The following is a 14,001-nucleotide window of genomic DNA, read 5'->3' on the forward strand; positions in this document are numbered from 1 at the left end:
ATACCAGAATTGTTTAACTTCCAATTAACCCTAAAATGAACCCCTTTAAGTCTTATAAGATTTTTAGACGATTTTAGTAATTCTGTTTGTCCCACCAATAGAGGTCTAGTGGTACTCTTTCTCATTGGTTCGTGCCTTATAAGGTGCAAAGAGGAAGGATTTCCTTAGAGCAAAAATTGCCTAAGGAGTACTCATAAGTTTCCTTAGAGCAAAAAACTCCCCCACACTTATCATTTATGACTTTATTCTCTCTCAAAGATCAATGAATACAAATCATCCTCAATAACTTTACTGATGTCTTTTGCATTCTAATTTGAAGTATCACTTGTGAATTGTCAATGTGTTTTTCATTGTTTCCTTGTCTTATATAAGTTTCTATCCTTTGGTTCTCTACTTGAATTCTATGCTTTTAGTTCCTTATTGTATTTATAATAGTTGATTTTTTGTACATTTGTTTGTTAATTACAGGAGTATTCTTTAATTCATTGCATAGTATGGTGAGAGAATTCTCTCAAAACATGGATGCCAATGAAGATTTGAGTCCTAGAGTCATGGATGCCAATGAAGATTTGAGTCCTAGAGTTGGTATGGAATTTGATACATTAAAAGATGCATGGGAATTTTGGCTAAAATTTGGAAGGCAAATGGGCTTTGATGCTAGAAAGCATTACATAAATAAAAATATGAATGATGAAAAAATAACATCAAAGGGATTTGTATGTGCAAAGCAAGGCATTCGAGGTCCAGAAAAAGAAAATATGATTCGCACTCGTAACCAAGATGATACAAGGACTAATTGTCCTGTAAAGCTATATGTTTCATTAGTGCGAGAAATTGGAAAGTTTAAAGTGATTGATTTTATTGAAGAACATAATCACACTCTTCATCTATCAGAAACAATTTATATGATGAGATCTCAACGGAAAATCTCAAAAGTTCATGCAAGATTGATTGAGTTAGCATCCTCTTCTAGAATCAAGCCAAAAGCAACACATAAGTTAATGAGTAGAGAGGCTTGTGGGAGAACTAATCTTGGATTCGTTGAGCTTGATCAGTATAATTATCTTAGAACAAAACAGCAAAAAAATTTGATATATGGTCAAGCAATATGCTTATTAGGATACTTTCAGGAACAATTGACTACAAATCCATCCTTTCAATATGCAGTACAATTAGATAATGTTAAGTAGATTACAAATATTTTTTGGGCTGATGCTAGAATGATTATTGATTATTCTAATTTTGGTGATATGGTGACATTCGATACTACTTATGGTACTAATAAAGAGCTAAGACCTTTAGGGGTGTTTACCAGTTTCAATCACCATAGAGGGTTAACGGTTTTTGGAGCTGCTCTTTTATATGATGAAACAGCAGAATCATTTAAGTGGCTGTTTGAAAGGTTCTTAGTTGCACACGCAGGTAAAAGACCTAAAACAATTTTTATGGATCAAGATCTTGCAATGGCAAAGGCATTGAGTGAGGTAATGCCTAACACTTATAATTAAAGCTTGACACATAACATCACTTTGTGGATATTATTAGGGTAAGGACACAAACAAATTAATGATCAAGGTAGGAGTTTGATGTTTTCCTTCACAATTTAACAATGTTGAGTACTAACATGCAAAGAAAGTAGGCATCAATTACCATCAGAAATAGCAATAATCTTATGCTCCCACACTTTGCATAAAGGTCCAAAAGGGCATTATTAACATGCAAGTTTACACTCAAACCAATTTTCAATATATAAACATGGTCCCTCCTACCCAATGCCAAAGCTCCAAGCTCAGCACAAGCAGACAACAAACTTACCATGGTGAACCCATGTGGCTGGACACCCTCCAAAACCCATTTGCCTGAAAAGTGTAAGAGCCTCACTGGGCATCCCATTAAGAGCAAACCCATTAATCACAGAATTCCAAGCCAAAAGATCTCTATCAACCATTAAAACAAACATCTTGTGTGCACAATCGGCATGTCCACAAGCAGCATACATACGAACCAATGAGTTCAGAACAAATACCAACGACTCAAACCCATTCCTTATAGAAATAGAATGTATCTTTTCACCCTCTCTAACAGCAGTCAACTTGGCTACAGCCTTTAAAAGAAAAGGGTATGTGTGTGTGTCAGGTTCAACGGAAGACAAATGCATTTGGCGATTAACTTTAAATGGGCAATGCTCAATTTTGATTGCAATCAAAATTGAGAGACTAACAGATAACTAATCTACATGAAAATGTGAGACTAATAGATTCTACCTACATGCTCCAACCTATGCTTCTAACACCAACCATAACATATACAGCCACCAAATATCCCAATTCATATAAGCTAAGAAAAATACTGTCTTTCATGAATTCCTCTGCATCAATCTCTCCTTCTGCATCAATCTCTCCATGAGATGTAGTTTCTTCCTGACTCGCCGAGGTAATTCATCAGCCTCTACACCTTCAAACTCATTATTTATTTGTATCATGTCATGGTACATTGGTCTAAATCGTGTTTGGAAAGCCCTGAAGGTAAAATTAGGTAGCAGAGTGCAAATGACAGCTAAGAGGGTGATCAACCAATAGAGAACACTCGGAGCACATGCTTCCACAAAAACCCTATACGCTGTTGTTGACAACTCTGGTGGCAAATAACCATAAATAACTAAGAATTTATACCAGAAGGCAATGCTGCCCCAGATGAAGAAGTGCTGGATCCAAGTGAAGTAGTTGATGGAGATTGCCATTTGGCAATTTACAGCCCACACGACACAAGTATACATTGTGACTCCAAGGACTTCATAGTCGACTACTTGCCCATCTCTCCGAAAGGCTTGTTTAATCATCGACTTTGTTGTCCAGAAGAAGATAATTATGGAGGTTAGAAATCCATTAAACATCCAACCAAGTATACGAGACCAGCTGAAGAGAATGTTCTCGACTCCCTCCAAATATAAGAAGGGATACTGCAAACAAAGAAGCATGAAAAATAAATGGTTATTTAGGCTCCTACATAAAGCTCTCAAGGAATATTTAGGAACCAAAAAGGTGAAATTATATGAAATGAGTATTCTGTTTAAGATATACCTACTTGCCTGCATTGTTGTTTATATAGAATCACAGTTATAAGTTGAAACATTATTTTCATGTCATGATACTATTTAGGCATCCTCTAAACTTAAATGAATCCACTGTATTTGATTTTGAAGAATACTTGTAAAGATTTAGTGTGCTTAATCTATCAATTTGAGAAGCAGGAAAGAGAGATATGGGAAACAGAAGTGAGGAGGCATAACCCAAAAAGAATATTGGAATTGCAGGTATAGAATCAAATTTGCAGAGCAAATGGTTAATGAAGAAACACCTGCGAGGAATTGTGTCAAAATGTGTAATAAGCACTACTCACTGTAAAATACATGAAGAATTTAAATAAGAAACAGAACAATAGTATTCCAAAAATATAACCTGCTACAAAGCATTACATACTTCTAGCAGGTTCCACTGGAGAAATGTAAATCAAAGAGAGTTTTTTTTTCCCCAATATCAAGAGAAGCAGACCATGCATAACATAGAAAACCCTTCATAGCAGAAAAATATTGATGTTGGTAACAACTATTTTAAATAATGCATAGATGATAAGAACTGATTTGTTTTAACTGCTTATGTTTAAGTGGAATTACCCAATGCTATGCGGCAGCTATAATATGCTGATGTGTAAAACATGATTATGCAGGCCATATGTTACGCTAAAGGTACAACAGGTTTATTCTTATCTTTATTTTTTTTTCTTCCTGGGTTTCCATTAGTTCTTTTACTATGTATATAAAGCCTGGAGAAGGGCAATAATTCTGTACCTTGAGGCAAAGTTGTGCAGAAACATCCTGGTCAAAAACACCAAGAGCAATTATGGGAAGTGAGGTGAAGAAGACATTGTAAAATGACATGTACCAATCATTATATGCAGGTTGACCAGAGAAAGAAGCATGGGCCTCAAACCAAAACAGAGTGAACCCAAATGCTATGTTCTTGTAGAAGAAGTAGCATATCTGCATTAACCAAACAGAAGATGATACTGCAAGTCAACTGAAGATGAAGAAAGGAAAGCAAGAGAAGTAAACAAACTTAGTTTCTGTCCTTCTTCCCTCTCCCCCCAACCCCCCCCCCCCAAAAAAAAAAAAAAAACCCCACCAAAAAAATAGTTAAAACAAAATTAATGAACATTTAGTACAAATATAATGAAAAAGTTATTTTTCTTCCTCAACTTATTGATAATATTTTTCTTTTTTTTTGGCCAGGGGAGGGGTGGCTGAGTTAGAAGAACTATTTTACCATCATTGCTATTCGTCTGTAACACCAATGTCCATGAACCAACAACAAACGTTCTAGAAATCGGAATTGAGCTATCGAAAAATCACTTGCCATCACTGCCTGCAGTTGAGAAATTTTTGGAATCAGAAGTTGGGTCCTCACTTTTTTTCAGCTTGAATCAGTCACCAAATAAAACATATGCTTTGTGCATACATAGGTTGTATAAGACATATATATTATCTCTGGTTTTACATGAAAACACAATCTCTAGAAGGAAAATGTTTGAACCAGTTTTAATTGTCAGCAAAAGCAAAACAAAGAGAAGAAAAGGCAGTGTTTCTAACCAGAACTTCTTTTCATATGCACTAATTTTTTGCAGCTTTTCACAAATCCAAATCAAATATAAATCATTAATCACAAGAAATGGGCAAGAAACGTCTGAAACTCCAGCATTCATTAATTTCAACAAGAGCATACATCGGCTAAAGAGGGAAAGGGGGGAAGATAAGGGATATGAGAAAAATAATAATATAGACTCCAAACATCTGTGAAATGAAGATTCATATTAAGGAAAAGAGAAGATGTACACATCATACAAATAAAAATTTAATATATGTTTACCTGCATCCCTTCAACACCACTAATGCCAACTCCAATATCGGCCTCTTGAAGCATGCTAACATCATTTGCCCCATCACCAATAGCGAGCATTGTATTACCTGTTTCTCCTTTTAACAATCTTGTAACCTGCATAACTTTTATATTTCTATCAGATTATCCTTACATCATCCAAAACAGTAACTAGCCATTCTTAAGATGCCTAGATAATTTGAACTAGCAGAAACTCGATATTAGCATGATCATAACACTTACCAGAGCTTTCTGCTTGGGCGAAGATCGGCAACATATAACAGAAGCACAATTAATTGCAAGTTCAAAAAATGACTTCTCTATGTCCTTCTTTAGTGAAAAATCCAAGGATTTTCCATCAATTATTAGGCCAAACTTGACATCACTTTCTTTTGCTGACTTTATCTGAGACATCCCTTCTTTAATTTGCTTCCTTATGCTTTCAAGAGAGGCCTATAACAATCAATGATTTAGAAACTTACTGCCTAAAGAATAAAAAATAATAAATTTTGTGTACTTCAAAATCTTGCACCTTTGCAATGGCCCCTTTATCCCCTTGCTTTTCCAAGGAATCAATGTCTGGTGAATCCAGAGTGATCACAATTTGTTTCATATCTTCTCTAAGTAAACTACAAGCATACCTGGAAAAATTAAAATAGTTAAAATATGTAACTCCAAGAAAAATAACATATATAATCTCTACACAAAAATTTGCTTCAATACCCAATATTAATTGCTGTCTCCATCTTATCACCAGTTAATACCCATAGCTTAATTCTAGCTTGGGCAAGCTTGTCAATACATTCTGGAACCTGAACACCGGAGAACACAATTGAAGTGAAACTAATCACATAAAATAATGCAATCAAGGTTTCCAAAAATAGAATGAGAGGAACTGGTTTTGTCCTAATGGTTATTAACTTCCAATTGGCATACAGTAAGACAGCAGAGAAAGCTTAAACTTACAGTGAGTGCATAATCTAAAAATTAAATAATGAAACTGCAATTTTTCAATACGGACCCCCTTTTGCAGTTTGTCTTCAACCGCTGTAGCACCAAGAAGAATCAAATCCCTTTCTATTTTATCAGCAAGTTCATCCACCGATACATCACGCTCTGTAGTGACAGATGTTTTGGCCTTGGAAAATTCCACATCCCATGATTTATATTCTTCTTCACCAAGCTCACAGTATGCAATTATCATGGTCCGTAGACCTGCTTCAGCATATTTTTTGATGTGATCCTTGGTCTGTGACTCAAACTGCCGCCCGTTTTTTGAAAGCCTTTGAAACATTACACTATAATAAATGCAAATAAATTGAAATCAGTTGACTCAAACTGCAACTTCATATATGTAACATTAAATCAAGTATGCATAGGTTCTAACCTGTCTGCCCCCTTGCAAAGTAGAAACAACTGATTTTCTGCATTCCTTATAATCACTGACATTCTTTTGCGAGAACTACTAAACTCTAAGACATGTAGACGCTTGTATTTTCTGGAATATAGAAACCAAGTTATATGATGTTTAACAAAAATACATAAAAAGGAAACTAAAAGAAGTCCAAGAAAACAGAGATCAATAAAAAGAAAAATACAATGACACGCCTTGTCCAAAGGTAGCATTTTGGGCATTTGTCTCAAGATTGACCTAGATGTAGCTGCCATGGATTTGACACACACAACAATGAACCTGATTTTTAAGTTTTTTTTTTTTTTTTTTTAAAAAGATGAAAAAAAAGAAAAAGGAATGGCCTTAAAAATCAAGAAACTTACATACAAGCAAAATGGTGTTTAGCCTCTCTCTATGAGGGGTCAATATAGTTTTTTTCTCACATAAACACTCTTCTATTATTCTCTTTGCTCCCTCATCCCATGGTCTTTTACACAAAAAGGCCTCATAAGAGTATAAGTTTTCTCACTCAATTTATCATCTTGATGTCTCCCTAATGAATGCAAGAGCTTTCAGAAACCTTTTTCCTAACAGATCATTGAGCAGAAAATAACTTGTTAGATGTTCTAAAAGATTTACTTTTTATACATAATGCAACTGCAGACATCATCAACTCTATAAATAAAATATTTCTGACCTTAAAAAAAAACTAAAACATGAGTTGTGTGCTTATAGACATCATGAAATTAATTGTATTGTATACTTGCGGCAGATTGCAGTTTTCAAAAGCAGAGAAAGATGGAAATTGTATTAATCTAAATGTGCAACCAGACTGACTTTCCTCATAAATTTTCTACATCAAAATAAAAACATGGTATCTCAAATATGACAAAATAGAGCAATTACCTATAATCATCAAAAGGTTTGTAGGCAGCTACCCGCATGGGAGGTAGAAACTATACTTAAATGAACCTAAAATATATTAAATAACTTTCCAAGAGCCTTATAGCTCAACTGGTACCTCATAGTTTTTCTAATGGAGACATTTAGGGTTCCAATCCCCCAACCCTCATTGTAACTATTGAATTATAGAAAAAATTAAAAAAAAAAAATTAAATTAAATAAATTGTTGCATGAGAGCTTACCTAACAACCTTTTCTCCAGTCTCATAATCTAACTCACGCAATGAGATGCTTGTTTGTGTCACTCTAAAAAACTCAAAGCCAATCTCCTTTGCAGCTATGACAAAAGCAGCTTCATCTGGTGACTCAGCTCTATACATAATTTCTCCCAACTCTTCATTTTTTTCAGGAATCACTGTGTGACATATTGCCAAGACCCTGAAGAACTTCTGTATTATATCCCAATGGGGTTCATTAAGCCACTGACCATTCATGATTCGTTCATCTCTAAAGTTGAAACCCCTAACTGACTTTTCACCCTCATGCCCTTGAACATCATCACCAGTTTCAGGCAGTGGATCCCCCCTCCTCCTTGCCAGTGACCTCTCCACTTCTGTCATACCACGGCCATAAGCAGTTCCTGCTATTGAACATTTAACAAACTCCATGGAATTACATGTCAAAGTGCCTGTTTTATCAGACAGTATAGTACCTACCTGACCAAGTTCCTCATTTAAATTAGATGTGCGTGCATGTGCTGGCTTGTCTGTTTCTTCATCATACATATGCTGATCTTGGTTAATAAAAGTACTCTGTAAAACCTTCACAATCTCAATGGATACATACAAAGATATTGGAATTAAGTATCCATACAACATAAGGGCTGTCAGGAAATGAAGAAATGCAGAAAGTGATGGTCGTTTAGGGTCATAAAAGACAGTTGTATCATCTGGATGAAGATACCACCTTCTAAGGTTTCCATCACTGAAATCTTTTTTGGTTTCAATTCCAAAAAACAAAGATCCAACAAAAGCAATCAATACCAGAGTACTGAAAAGTATGTAGACTATCTTATCCATTTTTTTCTCAATTTTACTTCTCTTGGAAGGAGGATCTGTAGCATTCTGCATCACTTTTGTGTCATGTCCCGCAAAAATAACAACACCAAAGACATATTCAGTATTTTTAAGCTTAGAACCTCTTAGTAGTAGCTGTTGCATGGAAAGTGGGTATTCTTTGCCATCACAAGACAAATTTCCAACGAATGAATATAACTTTTCATTGGGGTCCTCACACTTGATCACTGCCGTAAATTGTTTCAAGGAATTTTCATCATGAAGATGGGACGTCACCTCCAAGGCATGCTTCATTTTCAAATTGGTCTCTCCATCAAGGTTCATGGTCTCAACATAACAAACCCCATCTTCATGGCTAGATGAAAGCAGAACTAAATCAGCAGGGAAGTATTCATCCTTACACACCTTTACAATATCACCAACTCGAAGTTCCTTCCAATTGGTCTCATGGAATGTATAATTACTACCATACACTTTTACCTTTCGATTATTTTCCTCTATATCCTGAAAACATTCTCAACATTCAGTAAGTAGCAACATAATTAGAAAAAGAATACCAAAGAATAAAGGGATGGAGTAGGTGTGCAAGAAAGAATTCCAGCAGAATGAACATTATGAAAAAATAAATAAATGAAAGAAAAGGAGGATTCATTTCGAAAAAACAGGTAAGATTAGAATAGCAAGACACATCTAAAATGAATCATTAGACAGAGAGATAAATATTCCCTCGAAGTGATCCATATAGAAATATCATGCTCACATAGAGAACCTGAGGCTAAAGTGGCACCCATACCTTAAATCAAATGACTTGTTTGGATGGGCAACACTTTCTTTCCTACATTTTTTTTTTGGAGAGCCCACCATAGAAGTTAGGGTAGAGAATAATAGATGGATAAAAGCAGTGTTTGTGAACCAATGCAATCAGAATGAACATTATGAAAGCAACTATTGAATACTTCTTTTAATTGGTAAGTTACACACAGACACACCTAAGATGTCTTGGTCTCATGATCTCACACTCCATATTATTATTGAAGGAGTAAGTTCCATTTGAGCTAGAGCTCATTGGCAAAAGGCAACTATTGAATACCAGAATGGTAGAAGTGAGTCTGGTTGCTAAGAGTTATGTGTTTTTTCAAGAGATTCAAATTAGAGCTATGACTTATGAACTTACGAAAGTTATTTTTTAGACATTCTATGCCTTCAAAGTGGTGGTATAAGAGATTGACAATATGGATGATCTTATGAAATGTGTGAGAATCTTTATTCTCTTCAACTGATTCCCTAGAATTTTAAATTTTTCATGAAGTACTGTTTAATTATGACATCCAATTGGTATAGTAATGTGGTTCATTCCAATCATGCAGCATCCATTTTGGTCGTAAAACAACTCTTATCTTGAAGAAGCGTTTTGATATCATGGTGTGGTTCATTACAATATTTATGACCATTACCCCACATTATTTCAGAACTTATATGGTACCACAAGTACCAGAAATAACATACCAGAACTTAACTAATAATACTTAATAAAGGAAATGTATGCTCACTATCTTGTTTATTATGAATCTCCCAATCAAGGACCCTGATGCCTTTGCACTCCTAGTCCTAATGGCAATTAGAAGAAGCCAATGCTAATTGCCCATTTCCTTAAATAAAATTTATGACCACAATCCCAATCACCCAGCTCCTCAATACACTTCTAATGATATCAGCATATCTATTTAAACGAACTTTGTTTGAACCAATACAGAGTCTTTTTACTATAGATGTAACTCAAAACTTGACAAAAATATATTTCAGTGTGTAATAATTTATAACAAGTGTATCAACATACAGAATGAAAAGTCCAAGGATATCTACAAGATTCAAAATCCAGAACAGCACAACAAATAAAATTGATTTCAAATATTACCTGCTTTCTTCTTCTCCAATCTTCCACGCCTTCCTTTGCCATAGTAGCTCCAATCACCACTATCAATGGTGCAAGAATACTAAGAGACGAAAAAGGCGCCAATGGGCTAAATGAAACACAAGCCACAACAAGAAAGTATATATTTGCAACCCTCCTGAACTGCTCAAATAAAGACTTGGGAATAAAATTAGCTGCGGAATACTTAGTAGTTGAGACATAATTTCCCCTGTAATTCAACTTAACTGCCTCCGAATGATAGGGATCATTACAATACACTACCCTTGAGTACCCTTTCTGCCCAATTTGGGAATGGCTATGTTCGTACTTAGAGTGAAAACATGCAAATGAATAGAGTTTCCTAAAATGTATCCTCTCCCTTCTCTCTTCTGGCATTTTCACACCTCAACCAGAATGGGTCTCTTTCTTTTTTCCAAGAAAACCAAACTATCCCTCACATCACCATCCACATTGACATCTCTCTTATCACTTTCCAGAGCAATCACCAACCAACCAAACCTGTCACAACTCACAACTACTTCTCTAGTTCTCTAAACTTAATTCCCCATAGTTTGCAATATAGAAATATTCACATACTCTTAATGCATATGTCCTTAAATCACCAACAAAATTTGAAAAAATATAAAACCCAAGAAAAGTAATTTAACTTGCACCAATTCCACTGAGATACATATAATTGGTGCAATCAATCAAAAATAAAAACTACAAATTAATAAGTTCAAGAGCATTTACTACTTCGTTTGTAATCTATAGCCAAGCATGGAAAGAAAGTATGTGAAGTTGTGAACAAAGTATATCACCAAGCTCCATTCAATATCACCAACAGAACAGACTTGTTACTCTCCAAACATTGCAAGTAATATGGCAAAACAAAACTGGCAAATATTTGTTGGCAAACATTAGAGTTCTATGAAGTTCCAGAGAGATCTCTTTCCCGTGGAGTTTAGCTAAATTGTTGGAGAGAGAGAGAAAAGTGAGGTTTCTATTGTATGAGATATATACTAGAAGAGTAGTAGTAGTAATAGCTTCTTTTGCCGCTTCTATTAAAACAAAGCAAAAGAGAAAGAAAAAGAAAAACAAAGAGAGAATAAAGTAGGAGCGAAGCAGGAGATTGTTGCCCCTGGACTTAAAAAACAAAACAAGTACAAGGTGTTTCTCAAGAAATCTAGCTGAAGTTCACGTAAAAGACTGTAGGGAGACATGTCACGATTCTGTGCTTACACGTAGTCCATAGTGTTGGGACTTACAGACGTATCTCTCTCTCTCTCTCTTAACACCCGTGTAACACGCCAAAAAAGATGGATACGAAATGAGAAAAAAAAAAATAATATATATATATATATATATGTTTAATTGATAAATATTGATATATAAAAAATTGCATTTGAAGATAAAAGCAAATTTAATCTGAATTTATTTTTTTAGTTATTAATTCTAATTTATTTTGTGTTGGGTTATTTTATCAATGAAATACATCCATAAAAAAAAAAAAAATGAAATACAAGTCATTTTTTTGGTAATTAGCTGAAATGAATATTGATTGTGTACAATTTTTGGGGACAAGGCTGCTACACTAGAGTACTAGATAGTAGATACATTGTCCTTTGACTATAGTCTATAGTACTTGTATCTTATACTTTTACCAAAAAAATAAGTATCTTATACATATGGTAAAACGACAATTAATGAAAAAACAAGTATGGGAACATCCGTGTAAAACACTTTACATTATAATTGTTTGGGTATTGTACGTTAAGTTTGCTGATTAAATTTATAAATATGAATTTTGTATAATAACTCTTGTTGTATTTTATTGTGATTTGTTTATAATAAAAATAGTGATAATATAATTATAAAAAGATTTGTATTAATTTAATAGGACTCTTCTTCCACATCAAAAATATTAAAATATTCTTCTCAAAAAAAAAATTTAATATCCCCTCAAAAAAGTATATATTAAAATGTATCACTAGCGGAAATGGTCCAAAACTCCAAATTTCTTGGTGTGTGTGTGTGTGTGTGTATATATATATATGACATATTTGTGGTTCATGGTGTATCTTTGCCTCGGTGAAAATTCATAATGTTTTTTTTTTATAGGAATATAATAACTTTATTAAGAATAAGATAAATTAATATATCTTGAGTCAATGTAGACCCAATTATATTAGAATTTTCCTCTATTCAAATTATATAACTATCAATTCTCTTAACAAACTATGCCAAAAGATGTATTGTGCTAGTTTGTTCCCTCGACACTACACATGTGAAATATGTGTAGCTCTAAAGTCTGATAATAATCAATAATATTAGTATCATACACGTTGTCATAATTATCTTATATATTAGACTATAAGTAATGGGAGAAAAATTAATGAGTCCATATATAATAACAAACAATCAATTATAATCTGTTACGTAAAATAGTCGTGACTTGATGAGAAACTATGTGCGAAAGATAAAAATAATAGCATTATTTGGTCATATCGACAAAAAAAAAAAAAAAATCATTAGAGCATCATCATCAACTGTGCCAAATGCCAAATATTTGGCATTTGACACACCAAACATCAAAAAAGAGCATCATGAGATATGTTAAATGTGTCAAAATTTTGAGACATGCTACAGTACCCTCTTATGTGTGGTACGGCACGGACAAAAATGGTATAAATTTTTTATATTTTTTTATTCTTACTTTACTCTCTCCTCTCTAACCTATCTTTTCTCTCTCACATCTGCGCTGAGTCTCTCTTCCTCGTTCATTCTCACTCTAAGCTTCTCCTCTCTTCCTTTCTCTAGAGCACACCGTAGTCCTCATCTACCGCCAATCTCACCGAGTAGCAGACTTCACCAAGCTGCCGCCGCCTAGCCCGAGGCTGATCTCACCGCCACTGCTCAACTCGAGGCCGATCTCGCTAGTAATGACCGATCATGCCTCGAGGCCAATTTCACCAAGCTACTTTTGCCCAGCTACGGGTTCATCTCAACATTTTTTGTTTTTGTATTTTTTTTTTTTTAGGTTGATTTTTGGCTTTAATTTGGGTGGTGGTGGTTGCAAGTGGGCTGTGGGTGGTGGTGGTGGGTTGATTTTGGGCTTTAATTTGGAAGTTTTTGGTGGTTGTGGTTGCAAGTGGGCTGTGGGTGGTGGTGGTGTTGCTGGCAGGCTGTGTGTGGTGGGGGTTGATTTTGGGGTTTCATTTTGGTAGTTTTGGGTGGTGGCAGCTGGTTGTGGCAGTGGTGTTTGGTTGGTGGCAACTAGTCATGGCAGTGGTGTTTGGTTGGTGGCTGTTTGGGCTAGTATTGTGTTAATATTATTTTAATGCATTGAATTGTAGAATAGAACATCTGATAAATGGTGAATTGTAAAATGATGTGTTAAAATAATAAATAAGTTTTTGATGTGTCAAAATTGCATTTTTTATCGAAGACCTGATGGTGATGCTCTTATTTGACTATTTGTGTAGCAATTGGCACTTCCTATGACAGTGGGTAGAGGTAGACCCTATAATCACAGAATCGCACCTAAGTGATTGCACTTGTGAGGAACGTAAAGTAAAGCTTCTCTAATTTTTCCTGCAAAGGAAAAAGGATAACTTGTAACAAATATATTTCAAAAATAAGACATGAAGGCACATAATGTATTTTTAAAAATGTTTGTATTCTATTTACATATTTATTTATTTAATATTACTAGCTATATTTTTATTTTATTTTATTTTATTTTTTATTATTAATATCCTATTAAGGTATTTGATTTATATTTAAT

General features: G+C 34.4%; 2 protein-coding genes across 2 annotated transcripts; one reads left to right on the forward strand and one right to left on the reverse strand.

The window, feature by feature from the left end:
• The first annotated feature begins 518 nt into the window (after positions 1-518).
• Positions 519-1,190, forward strand: LOC136062502 (protein FAR1-RELATED SEQUENCE 5-like). The gene has a single exon (XM_065761591.1). It carries the CDS (start codon positions 519-521, stop codon positions 1,188-1,190), a length of 672 nt encoding a protein of 223 aa, XP_065617663.1.
• Positions 1,191-1,511: 321 nt separating this feature from the next.
• LOC112040582 (probable phospholipid-transporting ATPase 8) lies at positions 1,512-11,466 on the reverse strand. The gene is made up of 11 exons (XM_024073472.2): positions 10,218-11,466; positions 7,470-8,806; positions 6,319-6,429; positions 5,953-6,229; positions 5,655-5,743; positions 5,464-5,572; positions 5,175-5,384; positions 4,923-5,048; positions 4,323-4,421; positions 3,848-4,039; positions 1,512-2,959 (listed from the first exon to the last, which is right to left on the reverse strand). The coding sequence occupies exons 1-11, from the start codon at positions 10,608-10,610 to the stop codon at positions 2,357-2,359; spliced, it is 3,546 nt and encodes a 1,181-aa protein (XP_023929240.1). The 5' UTR covers positions 10,611-11,466; the 3' UTR covers positions 1,512-2,356.
• Positions 11,467-14,001: the final 2,535 nt, after the last annotated feature.

Source organism: Quercus suber, unplaced genomic scaffold, assembly GCF_002906115.3.
Source record: "Quercus suber isolate HL8 unplaced genomic scaffold, Cork oak 2.0 scaffold_421, whole genome shotgun sequence".
In the NCBI taxonomy this organism is placed as follows: Eukaryota; Viridiplantae; Streptophyta; class Magnoliopsida; order Fagales; family Fagaceae; genus Quercus; species Quercus suber.

Coding starts and splice junctions, on each gene's coding strand:
- LOC112040582 (XM_024073472.2), bottom strand. CDS start 10,610: ATGCCAGAAGAGAGAAGGGAGAGGATACATTTTAGGAAACTCTATTCA. Junction 4,422..4,922: donor GTGGTGTTGAAGGGATGCAG/GTAAACATATAT, acceptor TCTCAACTGCAG/GCAGTGATGGCAAGTGATTT. Junction 2,960..3,847: donor CTGCACAACTTTGCCTCAAG/GTACAGAATTAT, acceptor CTTTGTTTGCAG/TATCCCTTCTTATATTTGGA.
- LOC136062502 (XM_065761591.1), top strand. CDS start 519: ATGGATGCCAATGAAGATTTGAGTCCTAGAGTCATGGATGCCAATGAA.